Here is a 15,167-nt window from a genome sequence, read left to right on the forward strand (position 1 = left end):
AGCTGCCACAGGGCTCCCCACCCCAGCTCACCTCTGCTCCGCATCCTCCACGAGTACGTCACCCCCGCTCTAATTCTCCCACCTCCCAGGCTTGTGGCGTCAAACAGCAGAGGTGAGGTGAACTGGGGTGGGGAGGTGCTGCATGGCTCCCCGGCGGGGGGAGCTGCCGTGGGGGGGGCGCCACAGGGTGAGGGAGGAGCTGCTGCTGGGGGTGCCTCAGGGTGGGGAGGGCGGGAGCTGCCGCAGGGTTGGAGGGGGGCACAAGGTGGAAGTTTCGCCTAGGGCGCGAAACTTCCTTGCACTGGCCCTGCAAGGCCATTGTGAATTTGTAACCACAGGAAAATCTCTTGGTGCGGTTTGAAGGATTGACTCCTACCGGAGCCCTTGCTGGAGCTGGGGTGATCTCTGGTAAGCTTATACAGGTGGGTAGCTTTTTATTATTTTTCATATATTTTCTCTCTAGTGCTTTTACATTGAGAATGTGCTTCCTTATAAAGAGCTGTGTGGTAATTTAGCTGTGAGCAATTATACTGTTTACCATCTCAGAGGGGAAAAAAAAATAGGCCTTACTTGTCTGACTTTGCTGGGGAACTGTGCAGCCTGGAAAAATCCCAGTCAGGAAGCAGATACACAGGTCACGGCACAAGAGAGAAGATGGCTGTGGAGCCTAGAGTCAATGGCCAGTATGGCTGGCTGGCCATTCTTATGTCTTATAATGTCAGCAGATAATATCAATGTTTATTTTTAAGCATTTTTATCTATTTAAATTTTCACAGTTTGTGGAAATTATGGAGGGTCAGACAACAATTATTAAATAACAGTAGACACTGAAATTCAAAAAGTTATAGCTTTATTATTATTATTATTTATTATTAAAACACAGATTGTCAACATCATATGTCAAAATATAAAAAGTAAATAATATACTTAAATCAAACTCAAGTTCTCAAGCAGTGGGTTTTTTAAAATTTGCCTCTCTGTAAATTTTGATTTTTATCAAAAACATTATGTTTTGTTGGTTGGTGTGTGTACAGTGAAATCAATGTTTAATGACATTTACCAATAAAAATCAAATCCTACCAAGCCTATTTATACTGCAGCATTTGATTTTTTGTTTGTTTGTGGCCTAAAGAAAGAGAGAAGTGTGGAGAATGTATGCACACTATGTGAAGTACCAGAATTTGGTTTGCCTCTTAAGTGTTTGGTAAAAAATGCAGATGTTGATGTTTTTTCTCAAGCTCAGAAGCATGCAGCTGACTACAGAGACTGAGAAATCATCTCTGAAAGAAGTTAATAGTGCATGTGTGTTTTAAAGCAGAGAACTTTAACTTATGTTAGAACCATGCATTTAAATACATGTAACAGCAACAAAGTGGGAGAAGTTTGTGATCTGATCTACACTTAGGGTGACCAGACGGAAAATGTGAAAAATCAGAACAGGGGGTGGCGGGTAATAGGAGCCTATATAGGAAAAAGACCCAAATATTGGGGTTTTCCCTATAAAATCAGGACATCTGGTCACTCTATCTATACTACAGACCTATATTGGGATAACTATGTCACTCAGGGGTGTGAAAAATCCATGCTGCTGAGCAACCAACCTAACCCTTTTCTCCTCTGTGTGAACAGTGCTCTCTCCCTCTGGTGTACAGAATCTTCATTAAAGCAATACAGATGCAACGTTTTAAGTGTAGACATGCAGCGCTGACGGCGGGGGGGAACCTGTACAAATTACCAGGGCCTGGCAGCCCTGTTTAGCCGGTCCATCCTTGCTGGGGGGTCCTGAACCCACTCTCCGTGGCCCTGTAGACATGCCCTGTAGACATGCCTGGTAGACTTACTACTTAGCAGCTTTTGTTTAAAAATTATGCATGAGTACTCCAAATACTATTTACAATGTTTTTGTGTGTTCTAATATTTATTTACTAAGGAATTGTACACCACTCACTCTTTGATGCTGATTTGCAAATTGTAACGGCTTCATTCCATTAACGCTTTTTGAAAAGGCATACCTCTGACTTGTGCTGCAGTACAGAGTGAAGCTGAAGTACAGGAAAAGGGGGAGTGTAAAAAAGTTACACATGGCGTTGCCTCAGCACCCTCTCCCTGCTACTGCACTTGGCGTATGTCTACCCGGACAATAATAAAATGCCTGTTGTCCATGTTAGCTGACTGAGGGCTTGGCTACACTTGAGCGTTGCAGCGCTGGTGGTGGCTTTACAGCGCTGCAACTCACTCACCGTCCACACTGGCAAGGCACATACAGCGCTGTATCTCCCTGGCTACAGCGCTGGTTGTACTCCACTTCTGCAAGAGGAATAAAGACTATAGCGCTGCTGATGCAGCGCTGCCCCGCCAGTGTGGCCACCCAAAGCGCTGTTATTGGCCTCCAGAAGTATTCGGCAGTATCCCAGAATGCCTGTTCTAGCCACTCTGCTCATCAGTTCGAACTCTACTGCCCTGGCCTCAGGTGACCAACTGTCAGACCCGCCCTTTAAATTCCCTGGGAATTTGAAAAATCCCCTTCCTGTTTGCTCAGCCTGGTGTAGAGTGCAATCAGTGAATCTTTCCAGGTCACCATGCCTCCACGCGCCAAACGAGCCCCAGCATGGAGCAATGGCGAGTTGCTGGACCTCATCAGTGTTTGGGGGGAGGAAGCTGTGCAGTCCCAGCTGCGCTCCAGCCGTAGGAATTACGATACTTATGGGCAGATATCAAGGGTCATGCTGGAAAGGGGCCATGACCGGGACGCGCTGCAGTGCAGGGTTAAAGTGAAGGAGCTGCAGAATGCCTACTGCAAAGCCCGCGAGGGAAACCGCCACTCCGGTGCTGCCCCCACGACCTGCTGTTTCTACAAAGAGCTGGACGTGATACTTGGGGGTGACCCCACCTCCACTCCGAGGACCACGATGGACACTTCAGAGCAGGGGGAGGAGGAGGAGGAGGAAAGCGAGAGTGAGGGTACTGGGGTGGGGAGAGACACCCCAGAGTCCCCTGAGGCATGCAGCCAGGAGCTCTTCTCAAGCCAGGAGGAAGGTAGCCAGTCGCAGCAGCCGGTACTTGGTGGAGGACAAACAGAGAAGCGAGTTCCCGGTAAGTGGCTTTTATTTTCATGATGGAAATTTTTTGGGAGAGGAGGGAGGGTTAGGGCTGCATGCATGCATGCCTACATGCGGAATAGCGCATTGATGTGATCTATCACGTCGCTGTAATTGGCCTCGGTAATCTCTTCAAAAGTCTCATCCAGAGCGTGGGCAATGCGCTTGTGCAGGTTCATTGGGAGAGCCAGTGTGGTCCTTGTCCCAGTCAGGCTAACGCGTCCGCGCCACTGTGCCACGAGGGGTGGGGGGACCATTGCTGCACACAGGCAAGCTGCATAGGGGCCAGGGCGGAATCCGCATTGCAGTAGAAGACCCTCCCGTGCTTCCCAGGTGACCTGCAGCAGCGAGATATCTTCCAGGATAAACTCCTGTGGAAAATGTTGGGATAGTGTTCAGTGTAGGTGCCCCCTGCAGCTGTTGGCTCTCCCCAATGCACAGAAACCCAGAGGACAGTACAGCCCTGAAACAATCAGTCCCCCTTACTCACCATTTCGGGGTTCCCGTGGGTTATGTGCGCTCTCTTTGGGATGGGAAAATTATGCTATTGTGAAGACTGTATGTGCCCTCCTTAAGTGCAGGGGAATTACTCTGTCTGGTATAAACAATGCTGCCTCTGTTAAGTGTTGCATTTTGCCTTTGCAGATGCAACCTTGAGATCTTGGCTGTCCGTGTTATCACCGGCTGAGAGACTGCAAAACCTCCAGAAGAGACCGCGGAAAAGCAAAGACGAGATGCTGCAAGAAGTGATAAACCAATCTCTCACAGAGAATCAGAAAGCGCAGGAGTGGAGGGAGAGGGAAAGCAGGATCCGCAAGGAAAACGCAGCACACAGGAAGCAAAGCACGGAGCGGCTGCTAAGCATCCTGGAGTGCCAAGCGGACTCTATCCAGGCTCTCGTAGCCATGCAGGCGGAGCACTACCACCCCCGCCCCCCCCTGCACCTCTTGTCCCAAAGCTCTTTGCCTTGTGCCCCCATGTCAGCTCCAACCTGCCTTCCCCAACATCCGGGTTCTTACCACCACCAGCTGCCTCCAACACCTGTATGTTCACCAACCAGCCCTGAGAACTATGACCCTTACCCTCTGCACTCAACCCCCATCACCATGCAGTATAGCCAGCCTGAAGTGCAGCAGTCATTGCACAGCACTCCAGACAGGACATATGCAAATCTGTGATTGTACAGTTACCCACCCCTTGCCCTTTCAGATTCCAAAAAAGTTGTGTTTCTTTCAATAAATTAATTTTCTTTTCAATAAATGAATTTTTGGCTTTGAAAACAGTCTTTATTATTGCATAAAGTTAAAGATACCTTAGCCCAGGAAAGAAACAGGCACTGCAAATCAGCTTAGCAAACACAGATTCCTACTAACATTGTAACCACTGCACTTCACTCCCGTGCAAGGCACCAAACATTACTGTTGGTTTTCAGCCTCAAATTCCTTCCTCAAGGCATCCCTAATCCTTGCAGCCCTGTGCTGCGCCTCTCTAGTAGCCCTGCTCTCTGGCTGTGCAAATTCAGCCTCCAGGCGTTGAACCTCAGAGGTCCATGCCTGACTGAATCTTTCACCCTTCCCTTCACAAATATTATGGAGGGTACAGCACGCGGATATAACCACGGGGATGCTGCTTTCCCCCAAGTCCAGCTTCCCATACAGAGATCACCAGCGGCCCTTTAAACGGCCAAAAGCACACTCCACAGTCATTCGGCAACGGCTTAGCCTGTAGTTGAATCGGTCCTTGCTGCTGTCAAGGCTCCCTGTGTACGGTTTCATGAGCCACGGCATTAACGGGTAAGCGGCGTCTCCAAGGATCACAATGGGCATTTCAACGTCCCCTACTGTGATCTTCCGCTCTGGGAAAAAAGTCCCGGCCTGTAGCTTCCTGAAGAGGACAGTGTTACGAAAGATGCGTGCATCATGCACCTTTCCGGGCCAGCCTGCATTAATGTCAGTGAAACGTCCACGGTGATCCACAAGCGCCTGGAGAACCATAGAGAAATACCCCTTCCAATTAACGTACTCGGATGCTAGGTGGGGTGGTGCCAGAATAGGAATATGCATCCCATCTATCGCCCCTCCACAGTTAGGGAAACACATTTGTGCAAAGCCATCCACAATGTCCTGGACGTTCTCCAGAGTCACGGTTCTTCTTAGCAGGATGCGATTAATGGCCCCTGCAAACTTGCATCAACACGATTCTAACGGTCGACTTTCCCACTCCAAACTGGTTCGCGACCGATCGGTAGCTGTCTGGAGTTGCCAGCTTCCAGATTGCAATAGCCACCCGGTTCTCCACTGGCAGGGCAGCTCTCAATCTCGTGTTCTTGCGCCGCAGGGTGGGGGCGAGCTCCTCACACAGTCACATGAAAGTGGCTTTTCTCATCCGAAAGTTCTGCAGCCACTGCTCGTCATCCCAGACTTGCATGATGATGTGATCCCACCACTCAGTGCTTGTTTCCCGAGTCCAAAAGCGGCGTTCCACAGTGCTGAGCATGTCTGTGAATGCCACAAGCAATTTCGTGTCGTATGCATTACACGACTCGCTATCATTGTCGGATTCCTCACTGTCACTTTGGATCTTTGGCTCAACTGCCAAACATGATGTGCTGGCGAGACTCGTCAGCATACTCCTCAGCAGTTCGGGCTCCATTTCCCGCAGACTGCGCGCTGCACAAAAAACGTGGAAAGATGGCGCCAAATGTGGACGGAAACAGAGGGATTGCTGGGATGTGAAGCAATGCATCATGGGGCATTGGAACAGGAACCAGAATGACCTGCACCCTGCGCCCCCTTCCCACAGGGCAGAATGGGAAGAGGTGCTCTGTGAGATAGCTGCCCATAATGCACCACTCCCAACACTGCTGCAAATGTGGCCACACTGCAGCGCTGGTAGCTGTCAGTGTGGCCACACTGCAGTGCTTTCCCTACAGAGCTGTACAAAGACAGGTTTAACTCCCAGTGCTGTACAGCTGCAAGTGTAGCCATACCCTCAGGCTGTAAATTGCAGTGTAGCTGTTTGGGCTGGGACTGGAGCCCAGGCTCTGGGACCTTACACTTCAATATAATCACTGGCAGAAGGAAGGAGGAGGATGCAAGCTCATTGCTAGCTAAATCGGTTTGGTTTGGAAGTGTAACTCCAGTGGTGGGGGAGAGAGAGAGAGAGAGTGAGAGTGTGTGTGTGTGTGTTGCTTTAGGAGGGGGGGTGAGCCACCAGGTCCGTGCACCAGCGTGGCTGCACTTCTGGCCAAGCAAAGCTGCCAGTTTCCCGCTTCCTCAAACCGCGAGCAGCCGCCTGGCACACAGGTGCCTAGACCAGCCGGGCTGCAGAATTGGCTGCAGATCGCCCCTCCGCCCCCCGGGGAGTGTCCCTTTAAGAGCGGGGCGGGCTCCAGATCGCGGCGCTGGCGGGTGCAGTCCCGGTCCCTTGCCGCGCGGGGCCCCGTGTTCTCCCGCCCGGGTAAGAGCCGCGCGGGGCCTGGCAGGGCTAAGGGGCGCTGCTCCGCGCCGCCTCCCAACTTCCACCAAGTGCGCGGGGCGGCGGAAGCGGGGCTCGCGGCGGCCCCGGAGCAGGAGCCCGCTCCCCTGCCCCAGGCAGCGTCGGGACGCGGGGTAAAGTGGGGCAGCGTTACCCCCCCCCCCCCCGGGCTCTGGCTTTGCCCCCGATCCCCGCAGCTGCAGCCGGGCGGCGCGGGGGGGGTACAAGGGCCCTGTTCCCGGCCGCTTTGCGTTTCCTGCGACCGCGGAGGCGCTGGGGCCACGTCCCGTCCCGCCCTGCTGTGGCTCATGGCTGAGCTAGTTTAGTTCCCTCCCTCCGAAATGTTCCTTGCCTCTCCCCGCAGCCTGCGTCCCCCCAGCCTTAGGGGAAGCAGCGCTGGGGGCTCCTCCCTCAAGAGCCCGTCGCTGCAGCTTCTGGGCTTGCCAGAGTGTTACCAGACAGCTCTGTGGGGCTCAGCTCCCCGTGGCTATGGGCCTTGCCTAGGGGAGGCAGTACAGCGGGTAGAGCACTAGGCTGGGACTCAGGAGAGCCACATTCTCTTCCTGGCTCTGCCATCGGCCTGCCGGATGATCTTGGGCAAGTTGCTTCCCTCCCTGTGCCTCACTTTCCCCTTCTGTAAAATGGGGCTAATGTACTGAACTCCTTTGAAATGTAGGGCTTAACGGTAACACCTGTGTAACTGCTAGCAAAGCAGAATGACTAATTGCATTTTGCATTCAAATTACACAGGTAGATCAGTGGTTTTCAACTTGTGGTCCTGCAAACTATGTCTAACGTTTCAAACACAGTCTGCACATCCTCTTGCAGGGGTTTGCAGATGGAAAAAAAGGTTGAAAACCAGTGGTATAGATGACCGCACAAGGTGAAGGGGGCAATGAAGAATTTATCCCCCATTGGTCTTTCCCTCTTCTCCCACTCTCATAACACGCAAGGCTGTGTGTGCTTCCCCCATGGTACTCCTGGTCCCAGCTAGTGCATAAATGTGATGATTTTTTTCTTTTTCATTACATCACTGCATAGTTACATCACAAGTTGTGTTCCCTAGTCCTTGTGTTGATGTGAGCCAACCCACCTCTACTTTCTCTTCTCTGCAATTTCATCCCATTGCTCCTAATTACACAACAGTCAGTATGGCTTATTGGATCAGGTGCTGGCCCAGGACTTAGGCACAGAACCCAGGTCTCCTGGCTTTGCCCTTGACCTGCTGGGTGACCTTGGGCAAGTTGCTTTGCCTCTCTGTGCCTTTGTTTCCTCATCTATAAAATGGGAGTAATGATACTGATCTCCTTTGTAAGGCACTTTGAGACCTACTGATGAAAGGTCCTATAGAAGAGTTAGGTATTATTATCCTAAGCAAGCCTTCTCCTTTGATTACACCCTCTACATTTCTGGAGATGACTCTGTTTTCTGGCTAGATGGAGGGGATGCACCAAGGTGGCTGTTCCACCTCATTGCTATACGTAGCACATAGCTGCTCTGCCATTGCTAGCAGCAAATATCTCCAATGGCTGGTGATGAGACACTAGATGGGGAGGGCTCTGAGTTACTACAGAGAATTCTTTCTCAGGTTTCTGGCTGGTGGGTCTTGCCCACATGTTCAGAGTCTAATTGATCACCATATTTGGGGTCAGGAAGGAATTTTCCCTTGGGTCAGATTGGCAGAGATCCTGCTGGGGTTTCACCTTCCTCTGTAGCATGGGGTATAATCATTTGCTTGTTTATGTAAATGGTGGATTCTCTGTAACTTGAAGTTTCTTAAACCATGATTTGAGGACTTCAGTAACTCTGCCAGAGTTCAGGGGTCTATTTTAGGAGTGGTTGGGTGAGGTTCTGTGGCCTGCGATGTGCAGGAAGTCAGACTAGATGATCATGATAATGATGGTCCCTTCTGGCCTTAAAGTCTATACCAACTGCCCATAAAATCTGTAGTGATGTACTGTATGTAAATCCCCATGCATCTTGTTGCGGTTGGAAGATGCTGTGTTTACAAGCTTCTTCTAGCCAGGCTCTGCAGAGGCAATAGGGCTTCACTGTGTGCTCCTGTCCCCTTTCAGAGCCTCCTTTCTCGTCATCACGGCTGCCTTGTGGCGCTGCCAGTGCCTGCCTGCCTGCCTGGCAAGTCAAAACATGCTCCGGCCCCAGTGGACTAACAGCAGAAGATGGCAGAGCTGCCGGAGGTTGGGGAGGCTTTGGGGGAGGGCAGTTTTGTGACTGCCGCACTTGAGGGCTGCCGCCTTGCAGGCAACAGGCTGAACCTGGATGTGTACCCCGATGGCTGTCGCCAGTTCCTTGAGCTGTTTGAGAAACGAAGGGAAGAGATGGCCCAGGTGGAATTCCTGCGGCTGAACTGCAATGATGCTCTCATAGACTCCACTCTGGGCAGCATTCCTGTCCTGAAGTGCCTGAAGTCCCTGGTGCTCAAAGGTAAGACACAGAGAAGCATCCCTGCCCATTCATCTAGGCTTGGCTCTTTTTCTCGGCTCCTACAGGATGGATGTGCTTTATGGTGTCCATTGTGCACTAAAGCCCCTTGCAGCGGCTTTGGGTCTGTTCGCCTTACAGGGAGCAGCATGCAGATTCAGGAAGATCCAGCGTAGGGGCTGTTATTACCATCCTTTGTTTCCACAGCTGTTGGGGACCACTTTCCTCACTTGATTCAGTCTGACAGGTGCAGCCTTTTGTTTGAATGTCACTTGAATGGAGACTGGGTTGGATCTTTAGTTGTGGAGAGTCTGATTGAAATAATTTTTGGTGATTTCCCCCTCCCTCCACCTCGTTGAGGTAATGATTCCTTTTACTGCATTTTGTTCTGCTGTAGCTTTCTGAACAGACCCTCATCCTGTGTCCTGCAGCACAGGCTGAGAACATGGTTTGAGAATGAACAGCAAAGAAACTAACTTATCAGGAGCACAAAAAGTATTGGAGTGGATATGCCTATGACTTGTAGCCAATGGCATGATGACATTCAATAAATACCTGTTGACCATTGTATTTCTTCTTTGGCTTCCCAGTTTTTGTATGCTAGGAGGCTGTGAATACGAATGGTGTGTTTTTAGTAATCTTGGAAAAATGTTGAACCACTCAGTCTTCTGGGGGGAACTATATGAGCATGTCAGAGAGGAAAGGATGGTCCAGTGGTTAGGACACTAACCTGAGAGTCAGGAGACCTGGTTCATTCCCCTGCTCCACCAGAATGCGACTTTAGGCAAGTATCTCTGGCCCAGATCCACAAAGGTATTTGAAATCAAGGGAGGTTAGAAGTCTAAATACCTTTGTGGATCTGGGTCTCCCTTTTCCCATCTGTAGAATGGGCATATTAATACTTCCTTACCTCCAAAGATTTATGCTGTGAAGTGCTCAGATACTGAATATCTGGAAAAAAGTAGAAAAACTTGGTTCGCTATGAATTCCTTATTTAAACCGTACTATTTGCTAATCCAGGGTTTCTCAAATATTAATCTTTCTTCGATTGTACAACAAAAAATCCTGTGGTATCCTCTAATGTAAGCATTTAAAATTGCACTGCAGGAGGGTGGTGAGTAGGAGGGAGGGTATTGGTACGTTTATGGAAGTGTGAATTTAAATCATATGGCTGCCACTCTCTGCCCCCCCGCCCCCCATGGGTCACTTGCCCTGGTAGTCTCAAGCAAGTCAGAAATCCTTTGAATGTGCTGGATTTGTTATTTGGAGCCAAACTTGCCCTTATATACCTGAGCACACCTCCCATCAAACCTAGACCTGTTGAAGTTAGAGGTGGGGAAAGCTATTAGACCGTGTAGTCCTCCTTCCTGCCAGTATGGGTTATCACCAATGTGCTGCTGTTCAGGCTAGTTTTAAATGTCCCAAGCAGTGAAGCTTCTATCATTTCCCTTGGGGAAACTGTGTGACAGCCAAATATGCCTCCCTCTCAGGGACATTTTCCCATCTTCAGCTAAAATTGCCTCTTTCATAAGTGCATCCTATAACTCCTAGTTCTCCCTTCTCCCACTGTGTACCAGATAAATCAATCCTCTCCTCCTCGGCTGTTAAAACACCAACATTTTAGGTGTTCAACATCCAGGGGTCAGATTGAACTGAAAAAAGAATGACTGATAAAACAGACCCCTCATACATATAGTGCAGATGCCCTGCTCCACAGAACTCCCCCCACCCAATTGATACAGCCCATTTTACAGATTGAGAAAGTGAGACACAGGTGAAGTCATACAGGTGACTCACTCAGTGACAGTGCTGGGAATAGAACCCAGGTCTCCTGAGCCACACTTGAGTGCACTTGCCATTAGGCCATGTATACATCTTGCATGCACCAATCCCTCCAGCCCCCATTAACGTTGTCTGAACTTCCAGTTTGCCATGCTGTTGATTTCAGAGGGAGCCGTACATGCCTATCTGATGCTAGTTTAGCAGAATCCATGTAACATGGACTCCTTTTTCTCTGCTTTTCCGTGCCCCCAGGTGGGCATACCCAGGATGAATTCGGTGCTTGTCAGCAGGGTTCCCTGACAACCTTGCCACAAGATTTTGGGAGTCTGCTATGTCTCGCGCATCTGGATCTCAGCTTTAATAGCTTCTCCAGTTTGCCCAGCTGCGTCACTGACCTTGCCAGCCTCCGTGTGCTCTTGGTGTGCCACAACAGCCTGGTGGAGCTGCCCGAAGACTTTGGCCGGCTCAGTAAGCTGACTTTCTTCTCTGCCATGAAAAACCAGCTCCGGGATCTACCACGGAGCATCGGGGAGCTGGCAGCGCTGCAGAGACTGGACCTGTCTGAAAACGCCCTGCAATCACTTCCCGATGAGATCGGGTGTCTGTATAACTGCATGGAGCTGGATCTCTCAGGGAATCAATTGATGGGTGTCCCCGACTCACTTGGTAAGAGGTGCACCCGGAAGAAAGAGAGAATGAATGTCCCCAGCTCCTGACAAGGAATGGGTGGGTTTTAGGGAGTCTTTGAACAGGAAGGCATGTAACACCTAGCCTTTAAATGGGATTTGGTGTCTGTCACTGCCCCCCTTACTTCATCACCCCCCAAGCAGGGCTGTGGATCGGGAGGTATCTCTTACACAACTTGCTAGGAGCAGGATATTGTCTATATGGAGCCCTGTCAATTTAGTCAGTGAGCAAACTGGGCACTTTGAAGATTCTGAAGACTCTGGGCCAGATCCTGAGTTGTTATAAATCAGGACTGGATAATGCCATTGCCTTCAAACTGACATACACCAGCTGAGGATCCAGCCCTTTGGCAGGCTAGGGCACTGGCACCTGACAGGATCCCAGCTTCTCTGCAGTTGTTGATGTGAGGCAACACACTGAGGGCTAATTATATTGATAGGTTGTTCGGTTTTAAATGACATCTGTGTTGAGTCCAGACCAATCCAGAAAACTTTTCAGTGCTGGACTCTGAGATCTCAAACCTGTATTCTGAATGAGCCTGTTTCCACAGCTTGGATTTTTGTATTACTATGCCCAGTTTTCTGCCGTGGTTGTTATATTGCTGTAGCATCTAGAAGCCCCACGCATGGACTGGAATCCCATTGAACTAGGCTTTGTGCAAACAAAAGGACAGTCCCTGTCCCAAAGAACTTACTGCTCTCCCAACCTGCTAATTATCTGAACCCACGAGCTTTGTTCCTCTCTCATGATTTAAATATCTGTGATTTGTGTGTGTGTTTGGGGGTCTGGTGCAGGCAGGCTGGGGTGGCGCTCTAGGTGCTTGCTGAGGGGAATTGGGGATGGATGTGTATGTTGTTGGGGGTTGTTAGAATCACTACTCATGTATTTACCAAGAGGGGAGCAATTTTTCTTCTTGTTCTAACTTGCAGCCAATTTGCAGTCTCTGCAGCAGCTGCGTCTTCACAGCAATCTCCTGGTGACTGTCCCCGCATCCCTTGCCAGCCTTCCCAACTTGTCCAGGCTTGACTTGCAGAACAACAGGCTCCGCTCCATCCCCCCAGAGATCCAGCACTCTCCCTTCGTGCACCTGCAGGGCAATCCGCTAGGAGAACCTGAGATCCCTCTGCAATCTGGTAATTGCGTCTCTGGCTTGACTGCATCTCAGACAGCTGCTCCCAGGTTCTAGCAAGTGTCACAAGCTGGTGTGTGAATGTGATTGATGGAGATGAGGGGGAGAAAATGGATCATTATAGATATGGCATCATTGCAGGTGTATTTTGCACTGCACAGACGCACAGAAGAGTGAGCCCCTCGCTCAAAGAGTTTACAATCTAAGTTAGATGTGGGCTTCATTGTACTAGAGCCAGGGTAGGCAACCTATGGCACGCGTGCCAAAGGCGGCACGTGAGCTGATTTTCAGTGGCACTCACGCTGCCCGGGTCCTGGCTACTGGTCCGGAGGGCTCTGCATTTTAATTAATTGAAGCTTCTTGAACACTTTTTAAAAACCTTATTTACTTTACATATAACAGTTTAGTTATATATTATAGACTTACAGAAAGAGACCTTCTAAAAACGTTAAAATGTATTCCTGGCACGCAAAACGTTAAATTAGAGTGAATAAATGAAGACTTGGCACAGCACTTCTGAAAGGTTGCCAAACCCTGTACTAGAGGGTGTGTAAGGGAGAGGATGGCTATTCAGAAGTTCCTACACTAGGTTGCCTATGTCTTCAATTACAGGCTGTGCTAGTTCTGTGGGAGGGATTATGATTTTTTGAGTCAGTTCTAAGGTGTGAAAAAAAACATCTCTGGAGATGCTTTTGCTCGGCCTGATCATTGGAAAGGTGTTGCTGGTGATGCAGAGGTGGGGTTGTGGGAAAGTCAATGGGCAAAAGGAAGTCAGCCTTTTGGGAAGGTCCTCAAGCTGCAAGCAAAAAGATCCCAAAAAGCATCTGCTATTTAGGTCATAAACAGGCAGGGGTAGGGAAGAGTCAGCGATGCCAGTACAGCCTGGCCAACAGCTGCTAAGTGCAGGAAAAGAGATGCATCAAAAGTTCACTGACCTCTGTCCGTCCTCCTTTGGAACCCAATCCAAAGCCCCGGGGGGAGCGGAGGGGGAGAATATGGAAAATCTTGCACTGACTTCACTGGAATTTGGATCCAGCCCCTGATGAGCACAGTGTTGCAAGAGAAATACTCCTTTATCACCTGCACCCCTCAAATCAATGGACAGTCTGCATGCTACTCACCTCTGTTCATTTCTTTTCTTCTGATTCACTGCAGATGAATCCAGCTCAGGAGAGCTAGGAAGAGTGTTCCTTGTTCCCAGTGAGGACAGGTATTTCACACGGTGTCTCTGTTGTTTTTGTTACTATTTATTATTTTGTATTGCAGTAGCACTTAGATGTGCCAGTCAAGATTAGGGTCTCATTCTGCTAGGTGCTGTACATACACATTATTAGGGATAGTCTCTGCCCCAAATTGTTTCCAGTCCAAATAGACACGTCAGAGTTTTACTCCATTACATGCAGGGAGTTCGTCTTGCCAGTCACAGACACAGGAAAGCAAAAGTTTAATGGCGTGTGATGTCACGGGAAGACAAGTTAAGTGAAGTAATATCTTTTATTGGACCAGTGTCTGTTGGTGAGAGCAACAAGCTTTCACACTACACAGAGCTCTTCCTCAGGTCTGGGGCGTGTCACAGCTACATGCAAGATGGAACAGAGTTTTTTAGCAAAAGTAGTTAGTGCATATTCTAAGGGACCAGTCATGTTGAAGTGGCCCATTAACACCCCTATAGTCATAGGATAAAAAGGGGGGTTAGTGTGTTACAGATTAAGTTGATCCAATAAAAGATATGACCTCACCCACTTTGTCTCTCTAGTATCCTGGGACCCACACGGCTACAGCAACACTGTATACATCAATGCGAGTCATTTCAAGATGTTGTTCATGCATCTCTTCTTTTTTTGTAAGCTTTACTGTGACCCCTGATGGCTGCAAAGTCATCCTGGCCTGCGGCATCCGGTTTTACTTTCCCCCGGGTGCTGCCACCTCCTCAGTAACGATCCATTTCCAAACGCTGTCTCCTGACCCGCAGTGGGTGAAACTGAGGCACCATGACATCCTGCTGAGTGAAGTCCTGGAGCTGCAGCCTCATGGGGTTGTATTCCAGCAGGTAAGAACATGTGATGGGCAGGATGGGGCTGGGCAGGACTGTGTGTGTGTTATAGCCCATCATGGGTCCATATGTGCAAATATGACTGGCCAGAAAATCCTTGTTTGTGGCCTGAAAGGATCATGTTGTGGGGCTTCCAGGCCTCAGTATGTTGACTGCTGGGATCCGTGAACCACAAATCACTGCTTGTAAATAGCCCCAAGGATCAAACTTGAAAGGGATTCTCAGCACTAGGGCAAATCCCCAAAAGGGTAGTGTCTTCTCCCCCAGCAGCACGCTGTCCCCACACCTTCCCCATCCCTTCTGTTACAATGCAGGCTGTTCTCTGAATGAGAACCTCCTCCCTCCCAGCTCATGAACTCCTCCTAAGGGGAGAGCTTGCTCCTGGGGATGACCTCTGTCTGCCAGGAAAAGGACCCATTGATGGACGCATACATGAATACCCCAGTGAAGCCAGTCTTGGCCAACAGGAGCTCACTGGCCTTTCTGGGAGGCCATTGCA

The 15,167-nt window shown here is 49.7% G+C and overlaps 1 protein-coding gene across 3 annotated transcripts in view; it reads left to right on the top strand.

The window, feature by feature from the left end:
- Positions 1–8,694: 8,694 nt before the first annotated feature.
- Positions 8,695–15,167, top strand: part of PIDD1 (p53-induced death domain protein 1) — an 80,064-nt gene continuing 73,591 nt past the window's right edge. For all 3 annotated transcript variants that reach the window (XM_039533464.1, XM_039533462.1, XM_039533463.1), the window contains exons 1-5: positions 8,695–9,020; positions 11,052–11,465; positions 12,416–12,619; positions 13,771–13,825; positions 14,464–14,665. In XM_039533464.1, coding sequence (XP_039389398.1) covers positions 8,756–9,020; positions 11,052–11,465; positions 12,416–12,619; positions 13,771–13,825; positions 14,464–14,665 — 1,140 coding nt within the window. In that variant the 5' untranslated portion in view covers positions 8,695–8,755. The remainder of the gene's footprint in view (positions 9,021–11,051; positions 11,466–12,415; positions 12,620–13,770; positions 13,826–14,463; positions 14,666–15,167) is intronic.

This window comes from Mauremys reevesii, linkage group 4, assembly GCF_016161935.1.
Source record: "Mauremys reevesii isolate NIE-2019 linkage group 4, ASM1616193v1, whole genome shotgun sequence".
In the NCBI taxonomy this organism is placed as follows: domain Eukaryota; kingdom Metazoa; phylum Chordata; order Testudines; family Geoemydidae; genus Mauremys; species Mauremys reevesii.